Source organism: Rhizophagus irregularis, chromosome 27, assembly GCF_026210795.1.
Source record: "Rhizophagus irregularis chromosome 27, complete sequence".
In the NCBI taxonomy this organism is placed as follows: Eukaryota; Fungi; Glomeromycota; class Glomeromycetes; order Glomerales; family Glomeraceae; genus Rhizophagus; species Rhizophagus irregularis.
Genome location: NC_089455.1, coordinates 3,088,743 through 3,109,173, shown reverse-complemented (window position 1 = coordinate 3,109,173; position 20,431 = coordinate 3,088,743). Strand labels below are relative to the sequence as shown.

Here is a 20,431-nt window from a genome sequence, read left to right as displayed (position 1 = left end):
GATTATACCAGATTTCTGGAATTGTGCTATAATACTTACCAAAACCATGAAAACCTGATTGCAAAATTAGGTTAATAACTCATTCATATAGTCATACGATGTAAATCTCTAATTTAAACCAATTAGCAACAAAATTAGCTAAATCGTTTTCCCATGTCTTCGAAAATTGAAGATAACGATGAAAAGCCAAAGGTTTATTCTGTAGCTGGAATAATATTAAATATTCTTACAGCAATAAATGAAAATAGAATTGATGCAATAAACGAAAATGAAGCGATAATTAATGAAGAAGATGATGATAACGATAATGATATCGATAATGATAAGTATCTTGAAGATACACCTGTTGAAAAAACCTTATGTGTTATATGGGACTTAACTGGTTTAGAAGAATATGCAAATATATTTATGAACGAATGTCAAATTCATCGTATAATGTTAAAGGTGAAAAAATACTTCTTTTTATTTTTTTTATTTTTTTTATTTTAATGATAAACGTTATATTAAAACCTTTGTGAAATCTCATTAATGCAAAGATAATCACCTTGACGTCGCGTGAAAGAACCCAAGAATTGTCACTGGGTGTATTAGCTAATTTAGCTTGTTTCCCTGATAAAGCAATGATTTTATTTAGCGACAAAGATTTGCTTAATGTCATCAAAATCATTCTTAAAGATGAAAATAATGATGATGTTCGAGTATTATTTGAAGCTTCAAAGTAAGAAAGTTTTCTTTAAATTTTATGATCCTCATTTTAAATTAATTTATAAACATTTTAAAAAATTTTTTTTTTCTTGATATATATTTATCGTTGAAATTTACAAGATTTATCGGAAATATATTAAAAAATTTACCACATTATAGTTCTGAACAAGAGTTAATTTTATCAGAATTTTTATTTAATAATAATTTAATACCTAGATTTAATTATTTTTTAAAAAATACATTAAATGATGATTTATTTTTTATTAGTTTAGAAATATTGAAATTATTACCTTGTATTGGAATACCCGAAAATTATTTTGAATTAATGACGTTGAATATAGTTGAATCTTTTAATAGTATTTGTGAAAGGATTAATACAATTAAAGATATTGATAGGTTTGTATTTATAGAAATTTTTCCTTAAAGGATGTTTTATTTTAAGATTTCTTAACTAATAATTTATTATTATATTAAATCGTTAGAAAGTTATTTATAGCAATAATAACCCTGATTAATACATTACTTGAAACTGGATTAATACCACAAGATACACTTGGTAATCTTACATAGTAATTTTATTCATTGAATCTTGTTACTGATCTAATTCTTATCCTTTTTACATTTTGTCTATATTAGAGAGTAATCATGAATCTTTGTATCGATTACAAAACCTTGGATATTTTGATGAAGAGGATAATGATGAAATCTTCGATTTAATTGAAGTATTTAATAATAAAATAGAGTTATCTAAAGAAAAGAATAGAATAGTCTTATGAATAACTATATATGAAAATTTTCGGAGAATAATTTTAAGGAGTACATAATGATTGACATCTTTTATTTACATCTTGTATAACCATTCTTGCATATTTGAATACCCCTTTGTATTTCTTTCTCCTCAAGAAAACATTAACCCTTAAAAAAGTTTTTTATTACATAAAAACGGTTATATACATATATATATATTGTCCATTTTCTTTTTTAAATCAAGTATGTTTTATTAATAATGCTTTTTTTAAAATGATTATCTAATTATACTCCAAGATTTTTACATAAGGTTTATGTCATTAGGGTATCATGTCTTACGATACTTCTTATGATCTTTTTTCCATTCATCAGTTCTTTTCAGTGACTTATTTTGTATATTCTATAAAATCAATTAATTTCCTATTAATTTTAAACCATAATAATACACATATATATAATTTTATATAATTTATATAAATATATATATTTACAAGTAAGTCCAAGTAATATTGTAATTGCTTTTCAGTGCAAAGAATTCCTAGATCAACAATTTCCTTATATATGTCATCAAATTCCAATTGCTATTAATAATCAAAAGTTATTTTTAATAATCATTATTGAAATAAGAAAATCTAATATTAAATCGTTTACCTCATATCTTATGATTTTTTCATAATATTTTGATATTATATGATCCTTGATTTTTCGTTTAATATTATCTGATAATCCTGAAGGTTCTTTAACATGATCAATATTATCTGATGAAGCTTTAGAATTAGTCGATAAAATATTTTTATTTTCAGTATCTCTTACAACATTCTCTGATTCATTTTCTAATGACGATTCATCTTCAAAGTAATTATTCTGATGTAGATAATTCCAAATAACAACTAATTGATGAACCATAGCAGCTTTGCTTAAGGGTTTAATTCCATATTTAGCCACTGCAATCTAAAAATAAATATTAAAATTAATTTATTTTACTTTATTTTTTTTAAAAAAAAAAATCAAAACTTCACCTTCAATTCGTAAACTGACATCTTTTGATAATCTGGCATTTTTTTAGGCGAAGAATTAATAACTTGTCGTTTCATAAAGTCTTCCTTTATTTGTATATTATGACCAGAATTATTATTAAAAACATTATGCGTAGCTGTTAATTTATAAATTTCCATTGTAGATTGTTTCGTACTATTATTAGAGTTGTAGTTGGTATCTTTCGCGTTTTTTTTCTTTCATTATTTCCTTTATTAAAGAAAAAAGAGTTTAATGACTATATTCTTTTTTTAGGTTAATTTTCGTTTCTCAATTATTTGACGCGTAACATAATAATAAATAATTTTTTTTTTCCCAATTTATTTTATTAACTAGCTTTAAAATAAATAAAAAGTTTATAGTGCTCTTGTTGAACAAAGAACACTTCTTAACTATAAATAATTCTTGGGATACAAAAGTTTCCGTCAACCTTAAACTAGTTTCTGTGTTCACAAAATAAAAAATAAAATTTCACTTATAATTGATAAAAAAAATCAAAAAATTTATGTTTATACGTTACGTTATGTTCTTTTACTTAGTTTGCTCGTTGTTGTGCTAGTTTGAGGAGTTCTTAAGGTTGATCAAAACTAAAAACATTGACTAATAGTTCTGCTGTTGTACATGTTGTACAGAACTACAGATTCACGTGTATGCATATCAAAAAAACCTAGTCACGTGGAAATGATTTTTTTTAAAAAGAAAAATTTTCATCTCTAAATATTAATAATCTAAAATCATGGATTTTTCAGACCAGCTCGAAACACAAAAATCGAAATAGTATGTTTTATTATTAAATATAATATACTCTTTTAAATAAGAAATAATTAAAAAAATTAAAGCCTTTTCTTCTTTTATAAAGTAAATCAATAACGGTAGAAAGACCAATTCCTTTACAATATGATCTCGCATTATTAGCCGCCTTTGATACTAATGCATTAGATGAATCACGTTTAAAGTAATAATAGTAATACAATGCTCTAATTAAGTCGATTCAATTAAAATATCTCTAAAGTAACTCTTACTTTATTTAAATTCTTATAAAGAAATGACACAGATAACTATCTCAAAGAATATACAAGAGATGGCACTCAACTCTTAATTAATCAAATATTTAAATTACCAATTACAACTTCAGATTTGGGTAAACTAGCAGAATTACCTGAACAGATCACTGTTATTCCACGAGAAAAACCCGTAAGTTTTTATTTTGTGCTTTACTTTCCAGAAAATTTATTTCTTTTAAATCTATCCCACATTTTAGTCTCTCGCAACTTTATACTTTTTCTTTTTTTAATAAAAAAGTTACCAAAACTTAAACCCCCAACAAGATGGGAGAAATTTGCAAAGGCTAAGGGCATACAACACCGTAATAAGAATAAAATGATATATGATGAAGCTACTGGTGAATGGGTTCCCCGATGGGGTTACAAAGGCACTAATGGTGACGGTGCAAACGATTGGTTGATTCCCGTTCCACAAAATGATGGTAATTTTTTTTTATCAACTTTTTTTTTTATATCAATAGATTTTATTCATTATATTTTTTTTATTTTGCAGATCCATTTGAAGATCAGTTTAGTAAAAGACGTGAGGCTAAAAAAGAACGTATTGCAAAGAATGAAGCACGTCATAGAAGGAATATTGAAGAGTCTGAAGCTGCATTAAATCAAACAAAGGGTGCAGATGCCCGATCATTACGGAAAGGTGAATTGCAGCGTCAAATTGCCATATCTAAATCAGCTACTGCTAGTATCGGAAAGTTTGATAAGACTTTGAAAGGAGAATTAAAATTGAAAGGTGTAAAAAGAAAGGTATGAAATTCTAATGATTTAATAATAATAACTTTATTTTAATTTTTATTATTTCATTTATTTATTTCTGCGATTTTTTTGAAGTTTGAACCAAGTATTGGAGATGTTAAGAAGGAAAAAGAATTAAATTTAAATATATTGAAAAAAGTTGTTGGTAAGAAAGGTGATATAGTTAATGTAAGAAAGGTAAGGAGCAAAAATGATTTTTTTTTCTAACAAATATACTTTTACAAATTATCAACTAACAATAATAATTTTTTTTATAGGCTATTGCTAAAAGAGGTCAATAGGTGTGTTAAATTATGCTAGTAGCAGTGTATAAACAAACTTTTAATACAAGTCTACGCGCCACTTAAGTGGCTCGCGAACAATGCGTATGTAATTATTTAAAAATAAATGCCATATATACTCAATCAGTATAAATATGTTAGTGTAGTGAAATGATAATTGACGAGGAGATATAAATAATACGGAAAACACTTAAAATTCGATTTCTTTTTTAATAATTACTGCTGCATTACAACATCTTCAGGTTCTCGCTTAATTTCCGGAAGTGATTCATTAGTATCTATTTCCATTGCAACTGGTTCGTTACTCTTGTCGTTATTTTCGTCTTTAATCTCTTCTTTATTGTCTTTAATATCGTTATTATTATTTTCATCATCATCGTTTTCATTATTATCAACATTATTGGTGTTGTCGTTCGTTTTTGTTGTATCTTCGACTTGAGGTTGAGTTAAAGAAACGGTTGAATCTAGTATTTCAGGTTCTTGTTTTGTTGCCACTTCAGGTCCCGAAGGAATAGTATGTTTAGATGTGCTTGTATTAGTACTTGGAGATGATGTAACCATTATTGAAGGACGATCTACTGAAGGACTAGTTCTCCTAATCGAAGTATTCAATACATCGTCGATCAAACGTGTTTTTAACATTTTACGTCCATCTTTTTCTCGAACTCCGCTACTTGATTTATGCGTGCGAGATGATGTACTACGTCCTTCATGTTCATTCGATGAATTTTTATGACTAGCACGCGATTTACGCGATGAAGATTCTCTTCCGTTACTATTATAGTTCCTTTCATTCCGTCTATTTCCTTCATCTTCGGAATCTGAAAGTTCATTTTCTGGTACAACGAGTGTATTACGTTGTCGTTCTAAATCACAATAGTTTGAAGATATGAAACATCAACAATTATTTATACATACACATAAACGAAATTATGAAGTTGTAACTAACGTGACATTCTTATATCCGGATTTTCGTTATCTTCTTCCTCTTCTGATTCATAATCATAAGGAACCTCTGATTGAATTTATAGTAAATATATTAATTGATTTTTTTTCATTAGATAATTTTTGAATACTTACGTTGCATTTGAACACTTGGTGCAAAGGGAATGTTCCTTAAGTTTTCAAATACCTTTGCCCTAAATATTTATAACAATCGAATATTAATTATTACATACATAATTTCGTAAAATAATAATAATTGAATATAACTCACTTCATATCAGCTAAATACGCTGGTGTATTCATATTTTCCATATTGTTAGCTGGAACATCCAATTTATATTCAGGTCCATAATACTCCAGAAAATTGTTATAAGGAAGATCTTCAAAAAAAAAATAATAAAATAAAATAAATAACAATAAGAATAAAAATATAGTATATGTGTATATTTTCAACGTAAATTAAAATATAATAAATTATGTTATTGATTTTGAATTAAATTAGTCACCTTCACTTAAATGTTCTCCTAATAGAAGACCAGTCTCATATGTCCATGCACGAGCCACATTGCGTATAGTATATCCACCTCCACCTACAACTAACATTGGGAGATTAAAACCTTTGACAAATTCAACACATGCAGCGTGTCCCTTCATCGACAAATTAAAGCAGCCCAATCGATCACCCGCAAGTGAATCTGCACCACATTGCAAAACTACAGCTCCTGGACGGTACCACCCCATAATATGTTCTACGACCTAACTTATTTTAAAAATGCACAATAAACAAATAAAACTCAAAAAGGAAGAAATGAATACATCAAATATTACATACCGGTCGAAAAACATTCTGATAATTCCAATCGTCCATACCATCCTTCAGTGGGAAATTAACTGCATAATGTTTTCCAGTGCCAATACCAACATCCTAAAGTGCAAAAATTGTTGTATTTTTAGATGATTTTTAAAGATAAACGTATTAATAAACCAACTTACCGATACATCCCCAGTTCCCGGAAAAAATTGCCCAAATTTATGAAATGAACAAGTTAATACACGGTCTGTTGTATAGAATGCTTCTTCTACACCGTCTCCATGATGTATATCAATATCAATATAAAGAACGCGTTGATGATATCTAGTGTATATAGAAAAGTAAAACGCGTGTTTAGCTTACATCTAGTCACTATAAAGTTTTATGACTGATCTAATAATCACTTGCCTCAATAGCTCTAAAATGGCTAACACAATGTCATTAACGTAACAAAAACCGGATGCTTCGAACCTCTTTGCATGATGAAGACCTCCGGACCAATTAATCGCGATATCCGATTCTCCGCCGGTTAATTTATTAGCGGCATCTATACAAAAATAATTAATATAAATAAATTTTTACTTTCTTCAAGTTGTCTATGTTTTACTATTTACCAATTGAACCACCAGCTGAAATTGTGCAAAACTCGAAAAGCCCTTCAAAAATTGGACAATCTTCACCAACGTTGACTGAATTAGTTCAGAAATAAATTAGAATATATTCAAAGAAAACTAAGATTACAATTGTTTTTTGAAAATAGTATACATCTAGTTTGTTGCATAGATAATTCTTCGACGTTTTGAGGTGTGACTCTACACAAAAAATCAATGTATTCATCAGTATGAAATCGCGTCATTTGTCTCGGGGTAGCGCGTTTCGGACTCTACAAACAAAATAAATTTGCATCCGTGTATGTGAATTAAAGACAAATATATCGTTTTAAATTGTGTTGAGTCTCTGAATTCAATACTTCGTAATTTAATTCGTAATGAAAAAGCATAAAAGGATACCAGAACTTCCATTTTTTTAAATAAGTTATAGTTCACAACTAAATCATGAACCATCCGCATTCGGTGTGGTTTCATCGGATGACCTATTAAAACGGAAGAGTTCCCTTTATTGGTATTTAAATGAACGTGTAAACACGCGAATGCATAATGTTAAAGAAAATATTGTATTTGTACCTTGACCATACGTAAAGTTTCCAACGTCCTCTAAAGAAAAAAAAAAGCATACAAAATTTTTAATAAGTTTTAAAAGAATCCTTTGATTAAAATCGCGAGCTGTGCTTTACCATCATAAAAGTAGGAAACGCGTTTTTTAGATTTCGAGTGACCGGCGAGTGTTGCCATCGTTTATCAAAATATGATCTGCGGTTGTTTCTTTGAGAAAGGTGAAAAGTTGGAAAATAATATCTGCGTAAACGGACAGTGTCGGACAATGAAAATCTTTCATCTTGTGGCGCAGAATTTAACGTGCGGAATTTTTTTGAACTAGTCCGATAGGCGCAGTAGGCGCAACCGCGCAATCACGGGATGTTAAAGTTACAACATATTAAGTTAGTATGTTTGAGCGGGTTACACAATTAACAATTTTATTGTAAAATGATTTATTATTTTTTACCGTTTTTGATGAGAACGTTGACTATAAAGTTATTTTGGAAAATTAGAATTTGTATTCAGCAATCAGCTGTAATATGGATTCTGGCACGAGTAAATCGTCTATAAAGGTTTCACGTTCTCCTGTTCATAGAATAAAAGATAGTATAAATTTTTTATTTCCTACCTCACGTAGAAGTTCGCCTTTACCCACTAATGACATTGAACAAGAAAGTAAAATAGACCAGTTAAGTACGTATCTAGAGGAGCTGGGTCATCCTTTGGATACTTCTCAAATAGAAAAACTTTTAGAACTAAACGCATGGAATGTAAGAGAAGTGGCAGAACATTTTAGTGATCTGGGGGAAGCTGAAGAAGGGATAATAGTAGATATACAAAAGGACATAGTAATGCTGGGTTGCGAAAACGACCGCATGACTAGTTGCTATATAGGTAATACTCAGAAGAATATTAATAAATTATTTACGTATCGAATTGAGAAAAAATTTAAATGTAATATTTTTATATTGTAGATAGTGTTTTATTTACAATGTTTGCACGAACTCAATCTTTCGATGGTCTTCTTTTTGTACAGGCGGAAGGAGTGAATGCACGAGTTTTACAAACACATTTAAGATTATTTGTAAATAGGCTTCGATCAGGCAAATTTATAAATTCTTATATGATTAAGGTTAGCCAACATGTTGAGATTATTATCTCTTATTGTTTCGGTAATTATTATTTTCACAATTGATTTGCTGACATTAATAGCAATTGCGTGAATGTTTAATATCCTGCGGGTGGATTGGTGAAGACAATTATGGAAATCCAACACAAGAGGATGCCAGCGAATTCTTTTTGTTTTTATCTTGTCTTTATGAACTTCCCTATCTACCTCTTGGGATGCATTTATTTCACGGTGCTAGCGCAGATGCAAATGACGAGCGTGTTATTACTGAACGATTGATCCAAGTTTCTATACCTGGTGATCCGATGGATGAAACACCCGTTTCTTTGGAAGAGGCATTAGTAAATTATTTTCATGACAGTGTAGTTTCTGGAATAAATCGGGTTGATGATGACTTTAGACAGACAGAAGTTTCTGCTTGGCAAGTTTTAAAGCTTTTGCCATTCTATTCTGCTAGTAATGAGCAAGGTAACTCCGATAGGAATATGTATATTTGATTTGCCATTAAAACCTTTATTTTTACACATAATACACTTCATATAGGTGAAAAGATAAAGGCGGTTGAATCCCATTTTCCCACAACAAATTTAATACTTCCGCTTGTGCTTAAACGTTATGGCTATAATGACAATCTACAACCATTTAGAATAAATAAAAATGTATATATACCTCCTTTTGTCAATTTTAACGGGTTTGTTAATTCAGATGCTGCAGACGAACCTCCATGCCATTGTGGCATCGATGTTCATTATCGCTTAAAATTAAGATCAGGTGAGGAATCTTTTTTATTTGCGACTTAATATCATTAATAATAATTAATTTTTTTCATCTTTCTTTTTATTTAAGTTGTTTGTCATTATGGTAATAAACTATCTTCAGGACATTATAAAGGGTTTACTTTAGATGATGTATGTAGTACCTTTATATCTTTCATTCATTTCATATAATACAATACATTTTATTGATTTTTTCTAATCTAATTCTAGGAGGAAGGGTGGTTTAGATTAGATGATCTTGACTCAAACGAACGAGTGACAAAATTTAATTCCTTACAAGGCACAACTATGTTATTTAATGAATTTAGTCGACATGGCTATTTACTTTTTTATGAATTACAACGGGTGCATCCAGGCATAGTTGATGAAGAATTAGCAATTGAACATGATTATCATGTGGCACAAAATTTACAATTTGTTGAATTTGCTGATAAAAAAAATAATTGTGTTTTGCAGTGAGGAACTCACTGATGGTAATCATCACCAGTAGTTCTAGTATTTTTAAAATATCAAATCTATTGCCTAATTTATAATAAGTAAGTAAATAAATATGATTTTAAATTTGGAAAGTGAATATTTTTCGCATTCTTTAAAAAATAAACCTTTCCAAAAATTAGTCTGCAAAATAAAGCCAGCTTTCACACATCACTACACATGGTTTTAATACATACCACGTTTTATATATTACTCATATTTTCATGTGATGTGGTAAGAAAAAAAGAGGAATTTGGGACGTAAAGACGTAAAGTACATGTATGATTAAAATTTATATAAAATGTAGACTGTGTGAGACCTTCAAGCTAACTTTAAGCAGCAGGTAGGATAATATATTTAACGTTGTCAAATATTTATTATTGCCCTTATGTGATAATACCTGTATCAAAGAATATTTTGTTTAGATACTAGTTATCGAGGGCTTTTTTTAAAAAAATTTTAAAAAACATGTAATTAATCCTATTAATTGATATAAGAAAGGAAATGGTATATAATCCAAATATTTAAATAGTCATTTTCTTTTTTATTAAATACATAAATCAATATTTTCTTAATACAAGTTTTGGTGGTTCTAGCATGAAAAAAAATTTTAAAGAACATCTGCATGAGGCAAGGTGTTGATATCACCTAATGCAACAGTCGTGGGCGTGCTTTTCAGAAGTTTTTCTGCCATCTAATTTTATAAGAAAAAAAAAATTCAGTAAATATGTATTTTGTGAAAAATACTTCATTAGATAATGTCTCCATACATTTTTAACGTCTTCAATTGTGATATGATTAAATTCATCTACTGCATCTGAAATAGGGATAACTTTGCCGGAGTGTAAAATCTTAAAATAGAAGTTTTTAAAACATTAGTAAATAAAAGATACAAGTATGAGGTAATCATTATACGATTTTTACCTGGCCACCAATAAGTTCAGTTTTAGAAGCGCGTGTTTCATAGGCAGCAGCAGTGTAATATTTGGCCTTAGCTATTGCACTTTGGAAATCTTCTTTTGAAATATGATATATTTTATGCTTCAAAAGTTCAGAAACAGCTCTAGCAGTTGCGTATATAGATGTTGGTGTTCCAGAAATATGTACACCAAAAAGGCCAGCATCAGAATATCCTGTATTAAACGAACTAATCTGAACATCTTTAAGTTTATTTGACAGCTGGGCTAATGGAGTTACACCATCACCCCATCTGGTGTGCGTTTCTCCATCTAAATAAGCACGTAAAACTTGAAGAATAGCGTATTCGGGAGTTCCTGCAGCAGCTCCTTCAAACCCAATGACAAAATGACTGCTACCTGGTGCGGCAATTCTAGATTCACCACCAAAATATTTAGAAGTAATCGGTGTAGAAGGGACAGTATGACTGACTTTCTCAAATAATTTATCTGTCAGTGACACCAACTCTTTATGGTTAACAGATGTACCAACAATGGTGATGTTTGGCGCAGTATAGACCTTATTAGAAAACGCTTTAACTTGTTCACTACTTGTGACCTTTGTTGTAGCATTTGCAAATAAAGAATTGCCTAAACCATGCCGGAATGCGACTGCATGAGCCGCGTCTAAAGTTATAACTTCAGGAATAGCCTCAGCTGCTTCTCTTTCAAAATTAACACTCTTTTTTACATCCTTGAATTCGTACGGTTCGTATTTCGTTTTAAAAACAACGTCAGATAACACTTCCAAGAAATGTGGACTGTATCAATGTTAAACAAAATTTCATTAATTAATTATTCCTTGAAAAAGAAATTATTTACTTATAAAAAATTACATACAGATCTGTGTGCAAAAATTCACCAGAAAAAATCAAACTTTCTCTTGTCAAATTCGCAGATAAGATTCCTCCGAGATGTTCCGCTTCACGTGTTATCCGAAATGCAGTTTTGCTTTCAGTGCTCTGTGGACAGAGTATTGTTAGCTCATAAATATTATGATTGCAAAATAGAAAAGATTTGTAGAATAATATAAATGTAAATCAATTCCTCACCCTAAAAGCAAAATTCTTCAAGAAATGAGCCACACCAACATTATCAATAGATTCTACCCGGGAACCAGCCTTTACTACAACGGCAACAGAAGAAGCGGGAGCATTATCTTTATATTTATGTTCATAATTCAAATAGATAATGAATAAATTTTAACACCCACCAACTTTTTCAAAATTTTACAAAAAAAGGCTTTTCATATGTAAACTATAAGTTCACCTTCAATTGAAACGACCGTAACTCCAGCTTTAGACTTTGTGACAACTACAGGTGAAGGAGCAACACTAGCATAGTTACGTCCTAGGAGACTGCTAATTGGGTTAGTAAATTTGCCAGATAGCCGGCATGAACGAAGCATGGTGTGAGAAGGTTTTCTGGTGAGTAGAAAAAAAAATTCCTTTAAAAAGCCGGGATATTTTGATAAAAAATCACGTGCAAATATATAATCATTGGTCAGATCATATCTGAGATTAGATGGGCATTTTTTCATCATCCTTCTAAATAATGATTTTACTTGGAACTATAAGGACTACATTTCGTCTACAAACTAAGGCTCGAGCTAATTTTCAGTATAATATACTTTCTTTTGTTTTTACTAAACGTACAAATGTTTCTTCAAGATTTCAACAAAAGGCACAAATGAACGAACGTTCTTTTATGGGTAAATTTTTGGACTTTTTTATTGCATGTTCAAATACGGAGTTGCTTAATAAGGTTTTGTCTTTTAGAACGATTAAATGAGGCTTGGGAGAAAACTAAAGTAACCTGGTATCCTATTCCGATTGGAATAGGAATAGCTTTCATTGCATTTCAACATACACTTCGCGTTTATGGCCGTGAAAAGCGAAAAGAACAGGATACATCAACTGAAATTCGACCCATTATAGTAGGTCCTTGGCAGGTAATATAACTAATATAATTTGCTTGAGCCATTTTTAGTTAGCATGATGGTCACTAATGTTTATTCTGTGTAGGTGCATGTGATTGACGCGCTTCCTCTTCGAGCATTATCTAGGTTATGGGGTCGGATTAATAACGAATATAATTTGCCTGTGTGGCTTAGAGAGCCTTTTTATAAGTCTTATAGCTGGTTTTTTAAATGTAATTTGGAGGAAATTGAAAATACTGATTTAAAAAGTTATCCAAATTTAGGTTCTTTTTTCTATAGGTCATTAAAGCCGGGTATGAGGCCCATAGAAAATGCAACACTTGTGGGATCTGGATATGATTTTTAGTTCTGTTATTCAATTTTATTCTTTTATATTTTTATTAACAGATTTTTATCATTAATGATTGTTTAAAGGTATCACCGGCAGATGGCAAAGTATTAAGTTTTGGATTAGTTAACAATGGAAAAGTAGAACAAGTGAAAGGAATAACTTATTCACTAGATGCATTCTTAGGTCGCAAGGAGGGAAAATATGATGTGATTGAACCGGGGAAACAAATCGTCGAAGTAGTTACATCGACTCACATTGCCGATGAAAAGGAATTTGCAAATGTTAATGGCATCACGTATTCCCTAGATGCTTTGCTTGGTGATGATCCAGTTGATGCTACAAAACAAGTCAGTAGTGTTGGTGAAGATGCTTCAGTTCAATCTGAAGAAAATAATTATAAAAAAGAAATAGCTGTGGCAAAAAGTGTAAACTTACATGAAGTTAAGGAAGGAAACGCACTTTATTTTTGCGTAATATACCTTTCTCCTGGAGATTATCATAGGTTTCATTCTCCAACAAACTGGGTTGTCGAAAAGAGACGACATTTTGCAGGTATATGTGTATTTTAATAATATTCATTATTAAGAACTAAAAAGCAAGAATTTTTGTTTTTAGGAGAATTGTTCTCTGTATCGCCATATATGTTAAAAATGTTGCCAGATTTATTGGCTTTAAATGAACGCGTTGCGTTACTTGGAAGATGGAGATATGGATTTTTTTCAATGATTCCAGTTGGGGCGACAAACGTAGGTTCTATCCGAATTAATTTTGATAAGGTATTTAAAATGAATTGAGTGGAATTGTTTAGATCATTAATAAAGGGAAACAAAGGGATGCGTTTTTTCCACAGCTTATGATTGTTATCTCAGGCTCTCCGGACTAATCGAAGAGAAGATTTGCCGGTTGGAACGTATACGGAGGTTTCTTATAAGAAGGCTAGCAAATTACTTGGCGGACAGCCATTGAGAACTGGTGATGAAATGGGTGGATTTTGTTTAGGTTCTACTATAGTTTTGGTGTTTGAAGCACCATTTAATTTTAAGTTTTATATGAAACCAGGACAAAAGATCAAATATGGACAAAAGATTGGTGAAGTTTAAATCAGTATATTATTGGCGCAGCATCCATTAAAATGGCGTTGGACAATTTAAGAAGTTTCATTATATTAAAATCTAGAGTCGAAAGGATTTCTAATGAAAATATCAAATTCCAATCTTAGACATTTTCCTACATGTAAATGATGCGGAATCATATAACAAATACACGCTATGAGTAATTAAAGATATCAAAATTTGCTACTCTATTATAATGATTATGAGGAATCATATGAGAAAAATTTCTCATATGATAACTCAAAATAGTGATTTATACTACATAACATACAAAATAATTTTTTTTATAAAAAACAAAAGAAAATTACGTCTAACAATTAACAAATCTTTCATTATATCCAATGACAAATATTTATGGTGTTATAGAATTCATGATGGTGTAAGTGTGACAAATGAAATGAAGGTGATACTCTTTTGATACAATCCTTGACAAAAGATCTTATTCCTGAGGAGGAGCTAACCTCTCAGCGTATGTTTGGGTCCATTCGCGAGCTTATGTACATATAATTAAAAAGAATAAATAAATAAATATTGTTTGTTTGTTTATTTAAAAATCGATCTATCTTACCTTTTGCAATAGCTTCCTGTTCGTTATCTTTCCAATGTTGTGCTACATCATTTGCTAAGGGGTCGTCTGGGTTTGGGGCAGAAAGAAGTGCTTGTATGGAGAGAAGTACCGTACGAATTTGTAACGCCGGCGACCATTTATCTAAAACAAACATTCAAAATTTACATGAAATTGGACCATTGATCAAAATAAAGCATAAATAGCATAAATCAAATTTTACAAACCTTTTAAAATGTCTAAACAAATTCTACCTAACTTGTCGATGTTCGGATGATATATTTTGGTTAAAAAACGAACTTTTGGTGGTGACATTGGATATTCTTCAGGAAGAAACAACTCAAGTTTAAAAACGCCACCTAGAAAACAACAAAGAATCATATTAACATCATTATTTACGTGGGTACATCTTGATAAAATAAAATTAGGAATATAATCAAAAAAGCAAACCTTCAAAGGGAGACTGTTCTGGTCCTGTGATGTCAACGTCAAAGTAACGAAGGTTTTCTTCATGAGGTTTGGCATTAATGCCAGGTACTGCATCCGCGATCAATCTTTCAGTTTCCTAAAAGAACGGTTATCAGATAAGGAATAAAACTATTAGAAAAAAGTAATTTACCTTAATAATTCTTTTTGGAAGCGGCGGCGTGGCCATTTTAAAAAGCGAAAGTTGTATAGATTGAATCAGATAGAGTTTGTCTGAAATCCGAAGTGCCGGAATAAAACGGCAAAACTAACATCATTGTTTTTTCTAGCCTAATTTAGTATAGTAGACAGTACACGTGAATTATAAAGACAAACATAAATAAATAGGCCACAATAATAAATTAATGTTGCGCTTTAATTCATTATTTTTTTTTCTAATGTCTAACTAAAATACGTTTGGTAGTTCTAAGCCTAGGAGTCTGAATAAAGCAATTGTATATAAGCGAAGCAAAATATTATAAAATTTGTTCAGATTTTGTATAGGAGAATTTTCTTAACATTTGAAAGAGTCTGGGAAAGTTTTGAATTATGGTACGAATGCCTAGTAACTTTAATATAGTTTACAACTTGGGCCAATTCCATTATGTTCACTTGAATTAATAAAATAAATTTAAAGTTCATATTTTCTTTATTGTATTTGTATAAAAGCCAGTGGAAACAAGCCTTTAATAATACACAAACACCCCCCAATTTATTAATTGATTTTAATAAGTTTCAATTTTTCTTGAACTACTTCAATCAATCGTACATTATTATCGATAAGATCCATCCTATCAAAAAGGAAGAGGATTAAAGAATTTTCATTAAAAAAAAACTGAAATAAAAAAATTAGATGGTATCATACTCTTGATTCAACGCGTTTTCAACTTTGCTTAATTGACTTCCACTAAGAATAATTGGTTGTCCTAACGAATCCTTTTCTAGTTCAGGTTTCAAAAGTTTATAATCTTCTTGTAAATATTTGTGCCGACTCTGAAGCTATAAGAGTAAAACGAAAAAAAGATATATATATATGTCTTAAATAAGTATCCTTAAATTAAAATACAAATAAATTTTTAAAAAAAGTACCATAATCATTTTGTTTTTTAGGCCGTCATCGCCTTTGATTGCTTTTGCTATTTCTTCCAACGAATCATAATATTGTTTCTCAAATTCACTAACAATTGGATCTCCCTTGTTCATTATTCTTTGAATAATTCTATCAGCTTTACTATCAAGGTACATTTGTCTATTTTTCAAACTATTCAAACGTTCACTCAATTGTTGTATTCTGTCTTCAGAATAATTTTCAATATTATTGCGTAAATTCGCGATTTCCATAATCTGTCGATATAATTCTTTAGTTTGAAAATCGAACCTATTAATCATATTAATCATTATCATTAATTGAACCTAAACGTTAAACGAATAACTTATTAAGTAATTAAATCGATTTACCTCTTTTGAAGTGCCATAGCAGCTTCCTTAATTTCATAAACATCTTTTTGGAAATTTCCCATTACAGTATGAAAGAACTCTACATCAATTTCGTTTCCTCGGTTATTTTGTTGATTACGTGGCGGTACCATTTTCGGTTGATGGGAGAGACCCTGATTATCTAAAAATCTAGTCAAAGTCTCCGGTATTGGGTTAATTTTTGGAATATCAAAAGTTTTTTTTGGACTTAATTCTTCATTAAGAAGAACGCTATCGTAGGTTTTTAAAGGTTTACGAGCGGATAATTCATGGAAAACGAACCCGTACGTAGATGAAAGCATAAACGCCGCATAGCAAAGTTGTATATCTTCCATTATTGTAAGTCCGATTAAAGGATCTGGATCACTAAATAACAGAACAAATTAGTATTATAATGTTAATAATAAAAATCAAATATCTATTTAAAAGTTTACCTAGGCTGTGTACAGGCAATCCAATTTATTTGAGATTTAAGATTTTTTGAAAAAAAAGATTCATAAATAGGTTCATCCAAAGAATCCTTACAAGTTGCTTGGTTTACAACTTTCCCTAGTTCATCTAACCATCCTTTTACATTGATTCCATGTACACCGGCCAAATGATATATATAAAATATGTCTCGATAATAAGGATCTGGTACAAGACACGGACGATTTATTGAAGTTGTTAATTGTGGTTCATAGCCAGTAGACGGCACAACGTAGTCTTTAATATAACCAAGGTCAATACATTCATAAAGTATTAAATCATGGGCTGTATATTCTCCAGGCACCTGTCAAAAATTATAATACATCAAAACTTACTAATCCTAATCAAATTCTAACATTAATATGACATCACTTACAATGGCTGGAATTTGCCACATTGCCTCAATCTTTTCAGTCTCAATACAAATATCTATCCTACCATTAGTGAAAGCTACTACCAAAACGTTAAGAGGTTCCGTTCCTAACATCAATATATCACTTGCTTCATATGAGTGATCAGATATTGTTAAAGGTTCTGGATTAATATTGAATGGACCTTGAACTTCAACTCGAAATTTCTCGAATGGTGGAGGACTGAATACAGCTGTCTGAAAATTATTATCCAAATCCATAAATACTCTTTTAATCCAATTAAATTGCAGCCTATATTGTTCTAATATATCTAAATAATCTTCCCGATTGTTGGGATTAGTTTCAACTATCTTTTCACCGCGTTCATATTTACGTTTAATGTAACTCGAGAGCATCTCGAGAAAAAATTTTTCACAAACACTAGTAAAAAAAAGATCAATTAAATACATATATTGAAATTTAAAGAAAGTCATTTTTATTATTAACTTCCTACCATTTATTTGGTACGACTGGACACATAGCGTATATTTCTCCCAAATTTGTTAAGACATATATTACAAAATTGCCCCAAGCTTCAGAAGACTGTCCAAAACAGAAGGATACTGCTTTCCCTTTTTTTCGGTGATTTTCATTTGAAGTTTGTGCAGTTTGTGTGCAATTAAATGTTTGTTCAGGTTCATTTTTATCGTTAACTATATTATACATTCTAAATTGAGAACGAATATTATTAATCAATGAAAATGGACTACAGGATGTTAAAATATTTCGAATGTATAGAACCTTAACAGCATATCTTCTGTAAGAACCATTAAATGTGAACCTGATTCACTCATGGGATGCCATAGAACCTTTGCTATGGGACTTAACCCTATAACATGATAGTATGGTCCGACATTATAGACGCTATTGAAGTTGAAATCACGATGAATCGATATCAGTAAAAAATAATACTTGTAAAATTAAAATAAAAATTATCTTAACTTGCAAGTAATTTTCTCGCTGCTTATTTCTGAATATACAGATTTCGGTATGATTAACACAGAAAGTTCATAGTCACCAACAACTGCAAGTAATGTTCCTTTTTCTTTAAAATTGACAACGAGCGAACGGATGGAATATTTTATTTGTGGTGTATGAAGTGTGATATATTTGACGTTTGTTATCCATTCCGGTAAGTAATCATCGAATTCAAGTGTATCGAATTGATTATGATCATATGCTTCACGCCATGCAAGCTTGAATTCCATCAAATTTAGGATTCTGATTTCTGAATCTATTGCCACGATAAGAAGTTTGCTACCTGTAGCTGTTATACATGAAGGTTTTGTTCGTGGCTGACCGTAAAATTTTAATCCTTGGACTGATTATTTAAATACGAAATCATGAGATACGTATTATTTGTATTCAACTAAAGCAATTAAAATAAATATCTTACAATCTTCAGACGTCTCTCCTAATCTTTCAGAATTAAAAATTGGATGATAAGGAAGAGCTTCCAGCCAAGCTGTTGTAAGTCTTGAGTCTTCAAAATCACTGTTCATTATTCTTTTACAACTCTAGAGGGTTAACCAATAATGAATGATAAGGATTGATTTTTAGTGTTCAATAAAAATTCAGTCTATATTTTACACAAAAATAAAAATATAAACAGCGACGGCGGTAAATGAAAAATATCTTTTAAATATCTTTATTAACTCTAAAATTTAATGCCCAGAAACAAATTTCGAAATATATTATATTTTAGTAAAAATATTTTTGCATTATATAAAAACTAATGAAAAATTAAAGGATAGATACAACAAGAAACATAGAAGACGCGAGAGCTCCACGTATTTTATCGAATTGACACGAAAGGGAATGAAATTCTCGCACATAAACTTTCAAACAGCACAGACCATACCTGAATTTGGTAGTAAACTTTACTGCGGTGTATTAATAATAAATAGCCAACTTATATTCCGAAAAAATTTTACCTAATTTTTTAAATGGCATCAAAAACTTTATCTCGAACAAAAAACCTTCTTCCACCTTTAATTCTCTACCGTCAAATTTTGCGAACCCATCGTTTATTACCACTTTCATTACGTTCACTAGGCGATGATTATGTTAAAGCTGAATTTAGACGTCATAAAGATGTAGCAAATCCAATTCAAATTGTGGGATTTATTGATCAGTGGCAAGTTTATTTGGATAAATTAAAAATTCAAACAAACGCTTCAAAATTGCAACCTGAAAATATAACGTATGGAAAGAAATTTGATTCGAACATCTTGGAGAAATTTAGCGAACAGCAACTTGGCCAATTACATGTATTGAGAAACGAAATTAAAGCTATTGGAAAGGGGAAAGTAAGATCGGAAGAGATGGATAATAATGCAATTATGAATACTGACATTGAAAATTTAGTTGAAAAGAAACATTAAGCTGAATCATTCTTGAATTGGCTTAGCGTACGACCCCGGAGAAGTAACCAAAAGAATGATTGAACTTAATTTATTCTTTCAATTGAAGTGTTATTTCACATATAATTACATTTGAATGTATCTAAAATGTAAAATTGATTTTTATTGGGTTTTAAAAGTTTATCAATTATAAGTGTTAAAGTTCGAATAACAATAAAGGTTTAGTTTTCTAATTGATGGAATATTAAACACCATTATAAATCTGCTTCATTTCCCTCATGTCATTAACGTTATACGAATAAAAAAAAATGAAACTATACTTGCGTTGATTGACTGAAATAGTCAGTGTGGGAAAGCTAAAGAAAGTCGAATCAACAAACGAATGGCCATACTCTGTTTGTAAAAAAGCAATTCTGCGCTCGCTCACTCTTCAGTTAGGTGACGACTGTGACGACAGTTAATACGT

General features: G+C 30.3%; 10 protein-coding genes across 10 annotated transcripts; 5 read left to right on the top strand and 5 right to left on the bottom strand.

The window, feature by feature from the left end:
* Positions 1-143: 143 nt before the first annotated feature.
* On the top strand, positions 144-1,685 carry OCT59_018567 (uncharacterized protein). The gene is made up of 5 exons (XM_025311368.2): positions 144-444; positions 537-718; positions 973-1,101; positions 1,188-1,261; positions 1,342-1,685. The coding sequence occupies exons 1-5, from the start codon at positions 154-156 to the stop codon at positions 1,479-1,481; spliced, it is 816 nt and encodes a 271-aa protein (XP_025172530.2). The 5' UTR covers positions 144-153; the 3' UTR covers positions 1,482-1,685.
* Positions 1,686-1,688: 3 nt separating this feature from the next.
* OCT59_018566 (uncharacterized protein) lies at positions 1,689-3,001 on the bottom strand. Its single transcript, XM_025319967.2, has 4 exons — positions 2,472-3,001; positions 2,104-2,403; positions 1,944-2,033; positions 1,689-1,852 (listed from the first exon to the last, which is right to left on the bottom strand). Exons 1-4 carry the CDS (start codon positions 2,625-2,627, stop codon positions 1,781-1,783), a joined length of 618 nt encoding a protein of 205 aa, XP_025172529.1. The 5' UTR covers positions 2,628-3,001; the 3' UTR covers positions 1,689-1,780.
* Positions 3,002-3,223: 222 nt separating this feature from the next.
* On the top strand, positions 3,224-4,717 carry OCT59_018565 (uncharacterized protein; the record flags this gene model as incomplete). Its single annotated transcript, XM_025311367.2, has 7 exons — positions 3,224-3,264; positions 3,347-3,442; positions 3,531-3,681; positions 3,790-3,973; positions 4,045-4,298; positions 4,383-4,484; positions 4,565-4,717. 7 exons carry the CDS (start codon positions 3,224-3,226, stop codon positions 4,586-4,588), a joined length of 852 nt encoding a protein of 283 aa, XP_025172528.1. The 3' UTR covers positions 4,589-4,717.
* Positions 4,718-4,804: 87 nt separating this feature from the next.
* Positions 4,805-7,696, bottom strand: OCT59_018564 (histone deacetylase (class I) Clr6; the record flags this gene model as incomplete). Its single annotated transcript, XM_025319966.2, has 13 exons — positions 4,805-5,454; positions 5,538-5,603; positions 5,669-5,727; positions 5,805-5,913; positions 6,040-6,289; positions 6,366-6,458; positions 6,527-6,668; positions 6,753-6,891; positions 6,959-7,033; positions 7,110-7,227; positions 7,355-7,437; positions 7,529-7,558; positions 7,639-7,696. The coding sequence occupies 13 exons, from the start codon at positions 7,694-7,696 to the stop codon at positions 4,805-4,807; spliced, it is 1,872 nt and encodes a 623-aa protein (XP_025172527.1).
* Positions 7,697-7,978: 282 nt separating this feature from the next.
* Positions 7,979-10,048, top strand: OCT59_018563 (uncharacterized protein). Its single transcript, XM_025319965.2, has 6 exons — positions 7,979-8,395; positions 8,476-8,633; positions 8,714-9,098; positions 9,174-9,401; positions 9,477-9,538; positions 9,617-10,048. Exons 1-6 carry the CDS (start codon positions 8,041-8,043, stop codon positions 9,863-9,865), a joined length of 1,437 nt encoding a protein of 478 aa, XP_025172526.1. The 5' UTR covers positions 7,979-8,040; the 3' UTR covers positions 9,866-10,048.
* A 321-nt stretch (positions 10,049-10,369) lies between these two features.
* Positions 10,370-12,294, bottom strand: OCT59_018562 (uncharacterized protein). Its single transcript, XM_025319964.2, has 6 exons — positions 12,106-12,294; positions 11,889-11,995; positions 11,677-11,798; positions 10,805-11,597; positions 10,651-10,731; positions 10,370-10,574 (listed from the first exon to the last, which is right to left on the bottom strand). The coding sequence occupies exons 1-6, from the start codon at positions 12,242-12,244 to the stop codon at positions 10,491-10,493; spliced, it is 1,326 nt and encodes a 441-aa protein (XP_025172525.1). The 5' UTR covers positions 12,245-12,294; the 3' UTR covers positions 10,370-10,490.
* A 69-nt stretch (positions 12,295-12,363) lies between these two features.
* On the top strand, positions 12,364-14,206 carry OCT59_018561 (uncharacterized protein; the record flags this gene model as incomplete). The annotated part of the gene is made up of 6 exons (XM_066148857.1): positions 12,364-12,547; positions 12,615-12,787; positions 12,861-13,097; positions 13,190-13,658; positions 13,722-13,882; positions 13,976-14,206. Exons 1-6 carry the CDS (start codon positions 12,391-12,393, stop codon positions 14,204-14,206), a joined length of 1,428 nt encoding a protein of 475 aa, XP_066004745.1. The 5' UTR covers positions 12,364-12,390.
* Positions 14,193-15,499, bottom strand: OCT59_018560 (Ubiquitin-conjugating enzyme E2 36). Its single transcript, XM_066148856.1, has 5 exons — positions 15,403-15,499; positions 15,234-15,348; positions 15,011-15,142; positions 14,787-14,927; positions 14,193-14,710 (listed from the first exon to the last, which is right to left on the bottom strand). The coding sequence occupies exons 1-5, from the start codon at positions 15,436-15,438 to the stop codon at positions 14,658-14,660; spliced, it is 477 nt and encodes a 158-aa protein (XP_066004744.1). The 5' UTR covers positions 15,439-15,499; the 3' UTR covers positions 14,193-14,657.
* A 363-nt stretch (positions 15,500-15,862) lies between these two features.
* OCT59_018559 (uncharacterized protein) lies at positions 15,863-19,104 on the bottom strand (the record flags this gene model as incomplete). The annotated part of the gene is made up of 10 exons (XM_025319963.2): positions 15,863-16,039; positions 16,114-16,247; positions 16,338-16,626; positions 16,707-17,090; positions 17,159-17,496; positions 17,569-17,983; positions 18,057-18,269; positions 18,344-18,466; positions 18,545-18,923; positions 18,999-19,104. The coding sequence occupies 10 exons, from the start codon at positions 19,102-19,104 to the stop codon at positions 15,964-15,966; spliced, it is 2,457 nt and encodes an 818-aa protein (XP_025172522.1). The 3' UTR covers positions 15,863-15,963.
* A 405-nt stretch (positions 19,105-19,509) lies between these two features.
* Positions 19,510-20,226, top strand: OCT59_018558 (uncharacterized protein). Its single transcript, XM_025319962.2, has one exon. The coding sequence runs from the start codon at positions 19,549-19,551 to the stop codon at positions 19,984-19,986; it is 438 nt and encodes a 145-aa protein (XP_025172521.1). The 5' UTR covers positions 19,510-19,548; the 3' UTR covers positions 19,987-20,226.
* Positions 20,227-20,431: the final 205 nt, after the last annotated feature.